The sequence below is a fragment of the Carya illinoinensis genome, chromosome 12 (genome assembly GCF_018687715.1).
Source record: "Carya illinoinensis cultivar Pawnee chromosome 12, C.illinoinensisPawnee_v1, whole genome shotgun sequence".
Lineage (NCBI taxonomy): Eukaryota > Viridiplantae > Streptophyta > Magnoliopsida > Fagales > Juglandaceae > Carya > Carya illinoinensis.
In genome coordinates, this window is record NC_056763.1 from 30,498,877 (window position 1) to 30,515,606 (window position 16,730).

Sequence of the window (16,730 nt, forward strand, 5' to 3'; positions counted from 1 at the left end):
AATCAACCTAATGACACGTTTCACAGACTGACTTAATATTCAACAGACACCTTCGTGGAAGCGGTAAACAAGCACAGCTCCATGCAACCGCCTCGGTGGTCATAAATAGGAATACTACATAGAGCTTTCTGCCTTTCAGCTTTATTTACAGAGACAAACCTTATAAGACCCTTACACCCCGCAGGGTGGTAACTCACAAATGCTCTAATAATAGTGTCTGAATTGGGCCATGTTTGTAGAACAGAAAGCAAGAAAAAGAAAAAAGAAAAAAGAATGCCATTGGTCAGCTCTGTATCGAGTATTTATTCATTAAAAATATCAAATAATATGGGAAATAGTGGGGTTTGATACACCGACAATAAATACCAATCCTATCTTTCACCTAGAATTCGTCAGAAGGGATTGAGAAATTGTTCAGATCCCGGCTGTTCAAATATAAATAACTCAGACTGTCGTTGAAAGCTGACGTTATAGGCAGCGGTGAGAATCCTCTGTAGTCACCATGTAACTTTGTCAAGCATAGGTAAGTAATGTACTTGAAAAGCTCGTGCTTCTGGACAAAAGGTTGAGCTGCATATTCCCCAAATGGCATCCACTAAATAGAAAAAAAATGGACCATGCCAAAAAATATATTAGTCACTAATGACACGCATTAGGCCATTATGAGAGCAGGTTCATGATTCAATTATGAAAATAAGGAACATTTACACCATGGAGGCTAGAGGGAACAATCAATATAAATGGCTAGGGGTTTCAAGTATCTGATCTGAACACAGATATTCTAGAGTTCACTTTTAGCAAGAGAGTTCATCTGCAACCTAGGCAGCCAAGAAAAAGAGACATCAAGTAATATTTGGGTTTCCAACTTGATACTGCTACGTGTGTATGCAACAGGGACTTGAAGTTCTCCCCAACTTCTATTAAAGCTCAAATGCTTTTCATGTTAGATTTTTTTCAGCACTACCAGTTCTATGGGGGTGCGTGTGTGTAAGCATGTTATATTCGCTGATGAAGCTAGATTGTTTATGGAGAAGTATTTTATGTAGCACATTAAAATCAAATATTTTTATTGCCTGCTTACACCAGCAAACTGAGTTTTGAGAATATTATGAACTCTCAAATCAAAAAGAAGAAAAAACAGAAAAATGTGTTATCTTTTGTCATTGTCAACCAAGATTTACCTGGGCTGCCTCAATCTCTAGTTCTTGCTTCTGGATGTCAAGCGATAGAGGACTCATCATGCAAATAAATAATATATCTGACTTCTCAAATAATGCCTTGTGTAATTGCCTGTAAGACAAAACAGAAATATATATATATATATATATATGAATGCAGTATGTGAACTTCAACAGAATTTGTAAATTATTTTGGATATGCTACGCAAAGGCTTCAAAATTTTGAAATTTCTAGGTTCATTACGAGAAGAGGGCTATCAAAAGACAAAGCAAGATGGAGCTGAGAGCTGGACAAAAAATAATTCATCTATTCAGATGAACTCAACGAGACCACATTTTCTTGGCAATGACACCGGCAATGGCCTCAAACCACCAACAATAATGATTATGCCATAGCTACACATGCTGATGATGACCTCACAGCAACCAAGCACCACAGCAACCACCGGCAACCTCCACACCAATGCATACAACGACCAAAGACACCTCCACCGGAACCTTCACAAACAAATGCCAAGGGACCAGTATACCTGACCCTAACAGCTCATCAAACTGAACCAACAGATATTCAACCAAGTCACAACTCGCCAAACTCGTCTCTTTTTTTTTTTTTTTTTTTTTTTTTTTTTTCTCATGCCAAATAATGTTCAGGTGAACAAACTACAAACCAAGGAGACTGAACAGGAATTTCAAAGTCTAGAGTCATACTCTAATACCATGTTAGAATAAGCAAATTCAAAACCCTTGGATCATGATCTAGCCCAAAGGTATATTACAGGCGATAAAAAATGAATACCTGACTGCTAGTACCTCCAGAAACTCTGTATCAATCTGAATCAGTAAAAACCAGTTGCCTTCATAAGATTATCATACCAGCACATAAATTGAAAGTTACGAACAAAATTTATTGAAATGCATCCAACACATACTCCTGTTTCCTCTTTTACTTCTCTTCTGGCTGCCTCACAAACATTCTCACCCTGCAAATTTTAGAACTCCTTTAGTGATTGATAACAAAATGCATTTAGTTTTCAAATAAAGCAAAGCAGCTTTGTTAAGGTACATACTTCATCAACAACCCCAGTTGGAATTTTCCACACGCCTGTTCCTTTGAATTTACCACTCTTCTCCTGAACAACAAGCAACTAGCAGAGAAAGAGACAGAGAGATTCAAATTCAGCAATATTTTTTCTTTTTTTTTGTTTTGGGGAGGGGGGGGGGGGGGGGGGGGGGGTGTTGACCGGACATTTTCTATGACATAATGTATGTTTATTCACAATGATTAGGAGAGATATTAGTAAGTCAAGAGAAAGTTCCTACCTCTCTTTTATCATTCAAGACAATAGCACCAATAACTGCACGGTGTGAAGCATTTGCAGGAATTGTACATATGGTTTTAGGAATCCAGTAAACCAACATCAGGTAATTTGGCTCGGCATGATGGTACCAAAATCCCTCCTGTCAGCATTATATCAGTTGCACGAAAGAGAAATCAATTAATCAATATTTAAGGGATCAGATGCCTCAATCAACAATGCATGACATAGAAAATGATCATTGAATTTGAAATATAGTGTTGATGAACCACCTACATGTATCGATGAGGAAATAGACACAAAATTCCAAACTATTTTTTTTTTCTTTAAATTAATTGCAGGACTGGGGACTAAGCACCCTAAGAGCATCTGCATCGGTCTCGCTAAAACTCCTCAAAAACCAAAATATAAACTTTGTAGCCATTAAACCTGCTGCATTGGACTGGCTAAAATAGAGTAGTCGAAGCTTTCTGCTACAAAGTCCATCACTTCCTTCATATATGGCGAGGTCCTATTTAACATCAAAACATTATTTTATTCTAAAATTACATCTCTTCAACTGTTTTCCTTTAGGAAGCTTTTGCATTGCATGGTGGATGTTGTGAATTCTGCTTGTGTTTTAATATTCTGGTTTGCTTTCATCTCACATTTCACGTTTTAAAGATGACTCTAGTTTTATTTTATATTCTCTTCAAGTAAAGATGCATTTGTTTCAGCTGTTTTTGATCTGGGGAGAGGCTATCTTGGTCTTTACATCAAGCTCTGGGAATGGGTTTTCTATTGGTTTGAGATTTCTAACTATTTGTAATATTTTTGAGATATCTTTGTAATTTTTTTTAACAATTTTCTAACATAGCAGGGATATATTTATTATGAAAATGTCAACATGACATCGGTTGCCATATATATATATATTTACAAAAAAATATCAACTATTTTTTACATGCAACATAAAGTTGAGGGAAAAAATAGTTGAAAAATAAAAATTTGTAGTTAAATAATAATTTATTTAATAAAGTTATTAACTAATATGTGAAGTGTATTTGTAAAATATTAAAAAAAATTCAAATATTATTAAATATTTTAATAATATTTGGACTTTAAGATAGCTAATCTAATATAGATTAATCTATCTAGAAATCTATATTCTAGCTAAAAGTTAACATTCTAGCTAAATTATGAACTTGGCAAAGGCCTAGCCAATGCTCTAAGACCCTTAGTCAATCATGTTGATGCTTCTACGCCTTAATTAGGTACCTTCACTGCCTCATGGGCCGCAAGAGAGCACAGTGCCAAAACCTCAAGAAAACCGAGTTAAAACTCAAAAATACAACACGAAGACTTATTTTTTTAATCTTTTTAGAATATTAGATATCGCAAATGCTGCAGTCCAAACACGGCCAGTTCCATTTGAAGGAAGATCGATGTATTGAGATGCTTATGGCTATAGAAGAGCAATTTGTTGTCGCAGCTAAGTTACTAATTAGATGCAGAAAATGGTTACCTTCACTGTAGGTTCCACCAGACTTACTAGATCAATGGGCAGCTTAATCCAGACACCCTTCTTGCCCTGCGAATTACATCTTAAAGTTTATCAAACTTGAAAACAAGAAAAGAAAAAGATTTTATTTTTACCAAAGGATAATAATCTCTGTGATTGACAACTTATTACATTAACCAGGAAAAAAATGGAAAGAAAGAAGTAAAAGAAGGTTAAAAAGCGGCCTATAATGAAACATCATAAACTAAGCGAGGGGCCCAAAAGCTACACCACTTATCCCATTTGGTCTTTTTTTGTTTTTTCTTTTTGTGGTGGGGGAGGACCGTGAGATGAAAATTTTAAGCCAAGGCTTGTCATTACTTATTGAAGTTGACACCATTAATTGAACAAACTTTCAGAGCTTCAGACCATTTATCAGGAAATGCAACAACCTCATCTATTTGTATGCAAGAAATGACAACCTGTCGCCTCCACTCAGAGATAGAAGCTCTAAGCAAAGTAACAAAGACCTCGGAGTCCATGGCCTCCTCCATCTCCACAACGATCCCTCCATGGTCATCGTTGGTCGCCGGAAGCAGTAGTTCAACATGCTCAACTCCATTTCCATTTGCGCACACCTGTTCCGGAGTTGACATGGTCCGATTCCAAAGCCGAAATTCGCTAATCGGATGATACAGCCTGAAACTGTGGATGACAAGAAGGACGAAGAAAACAACAGTGACAATCATATTGTACTGGTACAATTCTACGTAATAATAATAATAAATGATCAAATCCGATAAAAACTAGAAGAATCCTTCACGATTGAAGCAACGTAAAAATCTCACGTATCAAGGAAACAACATAAATCAATTCAGAAATCATTATCTAACTAGACAACCAGGATAATAACAGCTTATTCTGAAAATAAGTGATGAACGAAAAGATATACTGGCTACGGCTTTATCCGGAAAGAAAATCAGAGAACTTCATAATTTTTTGCTCGAGCTGCATCAGGAAGACAGTGGTTGTTGAGGGCTGTTGCCAACGATCTATTTATAAAGGAAAAGTTTAGATGCGGCATCATGCTGGGAAAAGCTCGTCTCTGCAACGAGTGCTCGTCACTGTGGTAGTCCACTCAGTCTGTACGAACCCATGGGATATCTCGGCAGCTTTTGTTTGGGTCCCGCTTAGAGCATCTACGTTGATTTATGGATTTGCATATATAAAATCATATCTTTTAGAGGTAACACTTTGCCATGCTAGCAAAGTTCTCATATTTATTTATACAAAATCGAGACAAAATAATAAAATCATTTTTTTTGCCCAATTTTTATTTTTTTTATAGAGTTTACAATTTTTATGTAATGGGTTAATACATATACTATTTTAATACATGCAATTGGCATTTAAAGAAATTTCACTAGCACTTAATACATATACTCAAAATCTATGAAAGAGAGATACACGGGTTTGATCTTTAAATATATAAAATATTTGAATAAAATATTTTTTGATGAGTGAATGAGTAAAATATATTTTAAATATGCATAATTTAATATAAGTACATTTAGATCATATTATATAAATATAATTTTACATATACATGCACCAATGTGAATGGTCTTACAAAGAAGCCGTCGTCGTCTTATTCTTGACATGGATGGGTAGTGCGATGGACCGCAATAATGTCGTTCAAAGTCACTTTTTAAGACTTTGAATTTTCGTAAGTAGAGTAAATTACGGGAGTGGAAAGAAAAATTAGTATCGCAAGTAGACAGATATTGATTAAAGTTGCGGTTCAAGCTCTTCTAATTTTTTCTATTAGTTGTTTCGAGTTGACCAAAGTCATGTGGTACAACGAATTGAAAAGTACGTCTGCTTGCTTTATGTGGAGGCCAAAAAAAAAAATCAGAACGTAAAAATGCACTTGACTAAGTTGAAATAAACTGTGCACTTCAAAAATGCAGACGCAAGCGTACTCATAGATTCTGAGCTGCTGTAATTAGTAGTGTATGTTTGGAAGTTTTCATTGAAACAAACTTTGTATTTCAAATACTTTTCATCTATGAATGAATTCAATTTATCAAAAAAAAAAAAAACCCTATGCTTGATTTTTAAATCCTTTTGATTACTATGGCTTTTTAAATGAGAAATATTTTAGTAAAATAGATCTTATAAAAATAAATATATAATTTGATATGGTACATTAGATTTTATTAAGTTACGTCAGTTTGTGAGTTTATTTTTATAAAATTTCTTTGTGACGATAACACTAATCATGTTAGATATAATTCTAAATGTTCAAATTTTGCGTAATTCACTTGAAAAATAGTGAATGAGTTGGGTCTCATAATTATTTAATTTTTAATGAGATTGTGCGGAATTTATATATTGTATAAATTATTTTCTATTTTAATATGTTATATAATTAAATTTTTTGTTTAATTTTATTTGATTTGATAAAGAGAAATAATATAATCATAAAAATGATTTTATAAAATAAATTTATAAATTAATATGTTACGTTAATTTTATTTTATAATAAAAATAATTTTATAATTTAACTTCAATGAGTTTATTTTTATAAAATTAACATTTTTTCTAACTAAAATACAATAGAAGTGGGTCAGTCATGTACCAAATAACTTTCCGAGTGGGGGAATGTGCTGTAGGTTGATATACGGATGTTTCTCACATCCAATGGAATGATAGACACTTTATGCCTCAATAATTGTGAGGTACAAGTAGTGTATGTGGCACTCTTTTTTAATATGCATATTTTTGTAAACGAAAATCATATTTCCTTGTATTTTTAAGCGATCTCTTTAGCTGCAATTCTTTAATTTATTGGCAAGAAATATTGAAATGATACTAACATACGTCATCACTCGTCGTGACTACTATTAATAAAGAATAATAATATTTATAATCGTAAAATATATGTATAATTTTTTTTTAAATAAATAAATAAATATAAAATTTATGTGATTAAAAATTAATTTTTTAATAATTAAACTCACTTTTAAAAAAAAAATTATATAACGTTGACGCACTCTATGACTATATCTAATATTACTTTTAATAAAAATAAAACAATAACAATTATATCACAATCTAATTACAGTTAAGTATTAAAAATTTACTTCTTTTTTTTTTAATGTACTTTGAACGGTTTCAAGGATAATCGCCACATGGGCGGCAATTATCCCATGATTCTCTAAGCCGGTTACCTTTCACATTTATCTTTTTTAATATGATGTTTTAGTTAAGTCGTAGAGTGGTTGTTGTTGTATGTTTGTCCTTTTATAGTCAATGTATACGTACTAAAGATAGATAGTCAACCTTTGAAGAAAAATTCTCTGCCAACATCTAACAATTAAAATGTTTTTTAAAAATAAAATAAATATTATATCAAACATGATGTAGATATCACAAAGATATATACCTTTTTCTGGTACTTTGAACATCGTGTGATCAAAGTGATTGAATTTGGAATTCGACAAATGTGTTTTATATAAACTTTCCTCCTTTCTTTTCTTTTTTAATTTTTTTTTTTTGTGTTTATGCACGTTTTGGGTCATTTGGACAAGTCATACTCAACTTTGCTTACTTTCACTTTTTTTTTTTGTTTTTTTCACTCTTTGGGAGTATTTGTTTGGCTCACTCTGCAAATATTTGTATCTCCTCCTTACAAAAGTATAAAGAGAAATTATCAAGATTGAGAGACAGATAAATACCATGTACAATCTTTACATAATTTTCAATATTCAAAGAAATAACAGTAGCCAGTAGGTTTGATCTCGTTGACTATTATGTTAAAGTTTTTCTGCTTGTTATCTCTCACAACTTTTTTTTATTGCGGTTCAACTATGTTTCGTCTCAAGTACATGCATTTGGACTATCTTTATTAGTTGTGAAATTTCTTTATTAGGTTTTGATATGTGTGAGTATTGTTTAAATTTTAAAATCCCATATCCATTTTTAGCCTTTGGATTTGGTCTTATAGTTTTTTTCTTTCTTTTTTTTACATGGGTGGGGGGTTCGAGCCTGATTTTCCTATTTGGAGGCCAAATCTTATGCCATCTGGTAACAAAAGACTTTGACAATTTTAGTCTTATAGTTCACCAAGGCCATATGTAACCCATTATCAGTTCAATTTTTTGGTCTATTGTTAGCCATTTGTTGGCTTTGGCCCATTGTCAACCCATTATTGGTCACAATCTTATGTTCGATATTCTAGTTATTAGTCACTTCATCACCAATGACATTTTCATAATCTCATTGGTGATTAATTAACAAATATGAAGGTTACACTCAAATTTCAACCATAATATTTCAAAATTTTCTACCTTAAGTTTGAGAGAGGATGTTGAAGATAATAACAAATTATGAATTTTATAGTTATTAAATCAACTAATTTGAGTTTCATATCAAATTAAGATATATGATTTTGATTATGATGAAGATATTTACTTTACTTTATCTCATCTCTGTGTAATTTATTATAAATTAGAAATTAATACTTTGTACTCAATTACAACTAAAAATAACACATATGTAGCCTCCGAAGTCCCTATTATCTTCCTTCTCTTTATCATTTTAGTTTATATTTTATTATATTTTCTATCATTTTTGTTTATCTTTATCATGTTTTGGCCCTTGGGCTTAAAATTCAAGCACCCCATTTTAGAAAAACCCATTTTAATTCATGCGTAGCACTTTGCCAGCAAAAGCGCCAACTAAATGACTTCATATATATCTTCTTAGATATAAAAGCATCAATCCTAAAATGAACAGTAATTTTTATTGTCACAGTTTGTTCCCATTTTGCCCTACACGCATTTCCAAATCCTCGTTCACTCCCTCTAAGCCCCAATTTGAAATTCAACAGTATCTTCTCGAAGATAAATCCACCGCTTACTCTATTTGTTTACTCTAAATGACGTAAATTCTAGAAGATCATCAGTTCACCACTTACTAAGTTCCTTTTGTTTAAATCCACTACCTTAGTGACTATTATCTTTTCCTAGTGTCTTCCATTCACTCCTTCCTCTTCCCAGTGTCTTCTACTCAGACCAATCCACCGCCTAATCTACTATATATACCCTAGCTACCCAACAAAGAAAAATAAAAAAATAAGGACTTTGCAAAGGAAAATATTTTGAAAATAAAAATTAGGAATTGGCCACAACATTCTGTCTCCAGACAAAACCAAACCCAATTACCGTTTTTTGTATGCTATGCATATGCACACGTGAGTATGTGCAAATATGAGAGACAGAGATAGATGGATTCCTCTTCATCTTAAGCTAAAAACTCTGTTGTAATGAAATTGACGCACCATCGATATTGTTCATCAACTGGCTACTAATATACAACACCAGTGACGTAGAGAACCAATCACCAACACATCCATGGATCCCAAAAGCCATCAACAACAACTCTACATGGTCCGCATGCATGAACAACCACATTAGAATAAAACAAAACCATACGGATGTACATGATAGGAAAAAAAAAACCCCAAAAGCACAAAATAAATTATTTCCCTCAAGCTATTTATGTGAAATTTTCTGGAGGATTGGGGTTTCTCGGTGCTTCAATTTCTACAATATGATCAAATAAAATAGAAGATGCCCATATGCACGACAAAAAGACCAAACTCCAGAATTTTTTTCCACAAATCTACTCACGGCAACACACAGCATAAATGATGAACATACATATGCACTCCAGGACCCAAATGAAGAGGCCAAAAAAAAGAACGAGAAAAAATATTTCGTCCCATACACTTTCTTCCAAAAATGAAAAAAAAAAAAAAACCCAAAATGGACATGAAAATACCCAACATTTTTACTAAATGGAACAACAAATGCAAAACACCGAGATCTACATCCAGGAAAAAATAATTAACCACATAAAAAAATTAAACAGAGAAATAAACAATGATAGAGACGTAGGCTGCTTCTGTAATGGAGAGAAAAAATAGAGAGAGAGTGAGAGAGCTTCAATATGCAGACTTAGGAGAGAGAAGTTTGTGACAAATGCGTAAGAAATGAAGAGACAAAGAAGGACGGCGTAATGGAGAAGAAGAAGAAACGGGAAGATGAAGAATGTAGTGTTGTGAGAAAATAGGAGAGATATCTAGAAGATAAGAGTGTTGTGAGAGAGAAAATAAAAGATGAAGTGTCGGTGCATGTAGAGGCTCTTAACTTTGTCTTCTTCTTCTTCTTCTTCTTCTTTTGAAATAAACAGATTTATATTGATGGGAAAAATGCAAAGACAGAAAAATTCTATCAACATTACATAGATTGTTCAATCAAAACAGTTGACATAATTTGCATTGGACCATCCTCAATCTAAATCTTCTCACTCTCACCTGCTATTGCAAGTTTTGCTAGCTGATGTGCAATTAGCTTCACGATGAACAAAAACAACCTGCCATCTTGATATCTTCAATAACATAGCTCTAACATCATGAATTAGTACCCCATAGTCAGTGCAAGAAACTTCTGCACTATTTGCAACCTGCACAATGATCCATGAGTCTCCTTAAAAAACTACTCATGTAAAGCCTAAATCAATATGGACTTCCATTGCCCTTCTCAGAGCCATGCCTTCTGCAACACAGCCTTGACATCAAAATTCATATGTGCACAAACACAAGCCATAATCTCCCCTTGCTCATCCCTAATAATAATGCCCAATCTAACTTTATTCTATTTTGTACAAACTGAGGCATCCCAGTTAGCTTTTAGCTATCTTACCTCACTTCTGTCAACTGCATTATTAGCTTAACCTATATCCTTTCGGATTTGTGATGTAAAAAACAATTCCCTATCTGATGTAGCTACCATGACCACTTGTTAACGGCTCTCAAGAGACTTCCCCGTGAACCATATAATTTCTTCTTATCCAAATCCTTCTCAGTATGAAACAGAACAACTGAAAGTCATCTACCGATAGCTTAGTGGATGTTTCTGACCAGAAACCAAAAAAGTCTATGAAATGAGTAGGCCATTTCTGTACAGGACATTGAGTAACAACCCATATATCACTTGCAGCAGGGCAACTCCACAATACATGTAATGCTGACTCAACCTCTCTTTTGCATATACAACACATCAGATTCAACCACTCTTCTTCTAAACAAGTTTTGTGTCGTAGGTAAGATGTCATGTACAGCCTTCCACACAAACAACTTTATTTTCATTGGCACATTCAAGTTCCACATCTGTTTCCAATCAATCACACCTGCTGCTACACCAGAACATTCGCCCTCCATTTGTCTGTTGACGGTTTGTTGCAAATAATAAGCACTTCTAACACTAAATGAGCCATTTGTAGTATAACCCATATCAATTTATCTGGAGCTTGTCATCTGCTTAGTGAGATTTTTCTAATTAGCTCCACCTCATCCTTCTAGAAAATCTGAGCTAGCACTTCTGCTTTCCAGCAAGAATTCTCTTTATCAATCAACTTTGAAATAGCTACATCACTCATCAGCATTTTGATAGGGGATTGTATTTTGCAATGAGCTTGTCTTGGAACCCACTTATATTGCCATATGCTAATGCTAGTCCCATCTCTAACTTGCCAATAGCATCCAACTTTGATTAAAGCTATTGATAAGCTCTACCATATCATAGAAGAGTTAAAACCCTTTTTTGCATTTAGGATATTTCCATTTTTGAAGTACTTTTGCCTCAAGATTGTTGCAACAAGGGAACTTAGATTCTCCATAACTCTCCATACTTGCTTTGCCAACATTGCTCAATTGAAAGATTCTAAGTCTCTAAAGCCTAATCCACCATCCCTCTTAGCTTCCCCCATGCTCCTCCAATTCTTTCAATGTATCTTATTTTGGTTATTATTATTGCCCCACCAGAACTTTTCCATCATGGAATTAATCTCCATTAACAACTTCATTGGCAACTTAAAAACACTCATTGTATATGTTGGCACAGCTTGGATCACAACTTTGAGCATTACTTCTTTTATTGCTTGAGATAAAAATTATTCTTCCAGTTGGAAACCTTTGCCCATATCTACTCTTTAATAGATCTGAAAGATTGATACTTTGACCTACCAACCATGGTTGGAAGGCTCAAGTACTTGTCATAGTTGTTGCTTGCTTGTAACCCAATTGTAGTAACTAACTCATGCCTCCTATCAGTGCTAACATTTGAACTGAAGAACACAATAGTCTTCTCTCTATTTAGACACTGCCCAGATGCATTCTCATAAATATGTAGCACGCTTTGAATCCTTTGCCAATCATCAGTAGTAGCTCTATAGAAGAGCAAGCTGTCTTCAGCAAAAAGAATGTGACTAACCCTCATTCCCCCTCTGGTAGCTGTAACTCTTTTAATTTCTCCTTTTATTTTTGCCTGACTTAGCAAAGCACTAAGTCCTTCTGCACATAAGATGAATAGGTAAGAAGATAAATGATCTCATTGCTTAATTCCTCTTTCTGGTTGAAAATCCCTGCCAAAATTGCCATTCACATTTACAGCATAGCTTATTGAAGTGGTACAGTCCATTACCAAGTTGATCCATCTGCTTCCAAAGCCCATCTTTTTCATGATTGCCTAAAAAAACTTCCACTCTACTCGATCATAAGCCTTTGACATGTCCAATTTGATAGCCATGGCACATGTTTTTCCTTTATGTTTTATCTTCATTGAATGTAACAGTTTATAGGCAGTAATCATATTATCTATGACTAACCTATTTGGAATAAAAGCACTTTGATCTTTCAAAACTATATAGTGTAGCACAAGCTTCAATCTGTTTGCTAACATTTTAGAAGCCAATTTATACAATACACTAAGCTTATTGGCCTAAATTGATTAACAACAATAGGCTCTTTTACTTTTGAAATTAAAGCAATAAAAGTGGAATTCACTTCCACATCCATCATTCCCCCATTAAGAAAAGTTAAAAGAGTATTACATACCTCTTCCCCTACTATATGCCAATAAGTTTGAAAGAATTGAGCATTGTATCCATCGAGTCCAGGAGCTTTGAGTGGTGACATTTGGTGAAGTGCTTCTTCTACTTCCTCTCTTTTGAAAACATACTGCAGTCTATCATTCATGTCAACTATCACTCTTTCTTCAATGCATCTTAGACAATTATCCATGTCTTCGGTAGTTGGGTTTGTAGAGCTAAAAATCTCTGTGAAATACTGAGTAAATGCCTCTTCAATATCTGGTTGTGTCTCCCAAGTTCTGCCTTGCACATTAGTAATAGCTCAAATTTTGTTCTTTTATTTTTTGCCTTTGTGTTGGACATAGGTAGAAGAATTTTGTGTTTTTGTCTCCAATCTAGTACCAGTTCACTTTTGCTCTTTGCCTCCATGTTAGATCTTCTTGTTCTAGCAAAATATCAAGTTCATTTTGTAACTTTTTTTTATCACTACTACATTCTGAGATCCCTCATCATCCTACAGTTGTTTGAGTTGTTTTGTTTTTACCAAAATTTTTTTCTCACAATCCGAGCAGTCTAGAAGCTTACCCTTAACACTTCCCAACCATTCTGCCCCTCTCCCACTTTACTCCACCCTTGCCTAACCACATCCTCACCCTCCTCATCCTTAACCCATTTTGCTTCAAATCTAAAATTAGATCTCTTCTATGTGTATTGGACCTCTTGTCTACAGAAGGTTAATAAAATTGGTCAATCATCTGATCTTCTAGTAGTTAAAGTTTCTACATCATACCTTCTGAACATGTCCTTCCATTGAGTATCAGCCAAAACTCGATCTAGCATTTCCTTTGTGTACTTAGAGCCTTCATGTTTATTGCTCCAAGTGAAAAGGCCCAATTTCCACCCCAACTCATGCAAACTGTTGTAGCAAACAGCATACCTAAAGTCCTCCATTTGTTTCTCGGATCTTGATCTTCCACCATACTTTTCATGAGAAGCTAGGATCTCATAGAAATCACCCATGACACTCCAAACTTGATTGAAACTTGGTATGATCATGGAGAGAAGGGCCCACGTACTGCTTCTTTTGTTGGTAACTAGATGACCGTAAAATCCTGTGCAAAACCATTGCCTCTAGTCCTCTAGCTCAAATACTAGGACATGGATATGGTTTTGTGAATAGTTGATCACTTCCACTGCTTGCTTACTATGCCACAACATGGCTAAGCTCCCTTGCTTTCCCAAAAAATCTACTACAAAACAACAATCAAAGCCAAGCTTTCTTTTAATCATGTCGAAACTGGAACTCCTTAATATTGTTTCCATGAGAAAAACTAAGTTAGGTGACTTTTTTCTGACTAATAAACAAAGATCATGAACTGCTCGGGGGTTCCTAAGCCCCCAATAGTTCCAACTTAAGTGTTTCATAATACTTGGCAGGGCTGTTTAGCAGCCTCTGCCAACTCATATATCTCCATGTTATCATCAATCCAAACAATGCATTTTCCTTTCTTCAAAGGACCTTGACTGTTTGAATTGTTCACCACTTCCACTAAGCTTCGTTTCTTACTCTTACTTTCATTATTGCAATAAGTCCCATGTTCCTTACTGCATTGAATACCTTTTAGTCAATCTTTCCTTTTCCATCATCTTGTACTAACATCATGCTTGCTGCAGGTAGCTCTTTTTGTTGATTAAGACTGCGTGCACGATTGACAGTCTCAAAGCAAATGTTGTTCGACCTGTCATACAGCTCCATAGAGGTTTGGCCTTTGTAGATGGGCTTTGAAACAGGCCCAGCCCCCTCTACTAGATCCGTAACACTCACCCGCTAAGTCATCCCTTCATTTTGTAATGAGTGCTGAGTGACGTGGTAGTCCACTCATTCTGTATGAACCCATGGGATCTCTCGGAAGCTTTTGTTTGGGTCCCACTTACGAAGCCACAATCGTCTTATTCTTAATTTGGTTGAGAGAGTGCGATAGACCCCAATAATTTCGTTCAAAGTTCACTTTTCAAGACTTTGAACTATTGTATATAGAATAAATTATGGGAGCGAAAAGAAAATTTGTCATAGCAAGTGGATAGAGAGATATTGATTAAAGTTGTGGTTCAAACTCTTTCCATTTTTCCTATGTGTTGTTTCAAGCTGACCAAAATGTCGTGCAAAGAATTGAAAAGTATGTTTGCTCGTTTTATGTGGAGACAAAAAAAAAAAAAATCAGAATGTAAAATGCACTTGACTTAGTTGGAATAAATTGTGTACTTCAAAAATGTATGGACACATTGGTTCTTATAGATTCTGAGCTGCTGTAATTAGTAGTATATGTTTGGAAGTTCATTGGAACAAACTTTTTATTTCAAATATTTTTTCATCTATGAATGAATTCAGTTTATATATATATATATATATATAAGCTATATGCTTGATTATTAAATCCTTTTGATTCCGATGGCTTTTTAAATGAGAAATATTTTAGTAAAATAGATTTTATAAAAAATATATATATAATTTGATGTGATATATTAGTTTGTATTAAGTTACGTCAATTTATGAGTTTATTTTTATAAAATTTCTTTGTGACGATAACACTAGTTATGTTAAATACAATTCTAAATGTCCAAGTTTTGCGCAATCTACTTGGAAAATAGTAAATGAGTTGGGTCTCATAATTATTTATTTTTTAAAGAGATAGTACGGAATTTATATATCGTATAAATTATTTTCTATTTTAATATGTTATATAATTAAATTTTTTGTGTAATTTTAATTGATTTGATAAAGAGAAATAATATAATCATACAAATGATTTTATAAAAATAAATTTATAAATTGATGTCTTTATATGATATATTATTTATATTTTATAATAAAAATAATTTTATAATTTAACGTATCATCAAATCACATCAATAAATTTATTTTTATTAAATTAACATTTTTTGTAACTAAATAACTTTCCGAGTGGGAGAATGTGTTGTAGGTATGATATACAGATGTTTTTCACTGCCAATGGAATGATAGACACTTTATGCCTCAATAATTGTGAGGTACGAGTAGTGCATGGGACACTCTTTAAACGAAAATCATCTTTCCTTGTATTTTTAAGCGATCTCTTTGGCTGCAATTCTTTAATTAATCTATAAGATGCTAACATATGTCATCACTCATCATGACTATTATCAAGGAAAGAATAATTATATTTACGGTTAGAATACGCAAGTATCGTATAATCTTTTTAAAAATAATAAATAAATATAAAATCTACATGATAAAAAATTAATTTTTTATAATTAAACTCACTTTTTTACAAAAGAATTGCATGATGTTTGTATACTTAATGACTATATCTAATATTACTTCCAATAAAAATGACACAATAACAGATATATCACAACCCAAATTACAATTGAGTATTAAAAATTTACTTCTTTTTTTTTAAATGTACTTTGAACTGTTACAAGGATAATGTTTTTTAATTAAGTTGAAAAATATATATTTTTTTAATTAGTCATTCTACGTACAATCACGGTGGAAAACCATGGTGTAATCGCCAACTTGTTTTTATGCCACATCAGATAATTTTATAAAAAAAATAAACCGACTTTCTTTCTCCTATACTTCATCGCACCTTGTTTCTCCTTTTCTCCTAAGCTTTTCTTATTTTCTTTCACAAAGAAAACTTCCTTCCCAATCACTATGACCATCATCTTTGCTGCTCTAAAAGCCCAGATGACTTCGACCAGATGGCATGAAAACTTTATCATCCCTTGATTAGTTTTTAGTCTCAATGGGACCTGTGAAAAAGACTGTTTTGGGCC

General features: G+C 33.5%; 1 protein-coding gene across 2 annotated transcripts; it reads right to left on the bottom strand.

Moving 5' to 3' along the window:
* Positions 1 to 279: 279 nt before the first annotated feature.
* LOC122289784 (nudix hydrolase 2-like) lies at positions 280 to 5,154 on the bottom strand. 2 transcript variants are annotated; one of them, XM_043097066.1, is made up of 9 exons: positions 4,927 to 5,154; positions 4,427 to 4,679; positions 3,999 to 4,064; positions 2,499 to 2,636; positions 2,246 to 2,323; positions 2,108 to 2,158; positions 1,975 to 2,009; positions 1,182 to 1,290; positions 280 to 595 (listed from the first exon to the last, which is right to left on the bottom strand). In XM_043097066.1, exons 2-9 carry the CDS (start codon positions 4,628 to 4,630, stop codon positions 383 to 385), a joined length of 894 nt encoding a protein of 297 aa, XP_042953000.1. In that variant the 5' UTR covers positions 4,631 to 4,679; positions 4,927 to 5,154; the 3' UTR covers positions 280 to 382. The 2 variants fall into 2 exon arrangements, with proteins under 2 accessions (XP_042953000.1, XP_042953001.1); XM_043097067.1 differs by having other exon boundaries at positions 4,457 to 4,679; positions 4,927 to 5,149.
* Between the last annotated feature and the right edge of the window lie 11,576 nt (positions 5,155 to 16,730).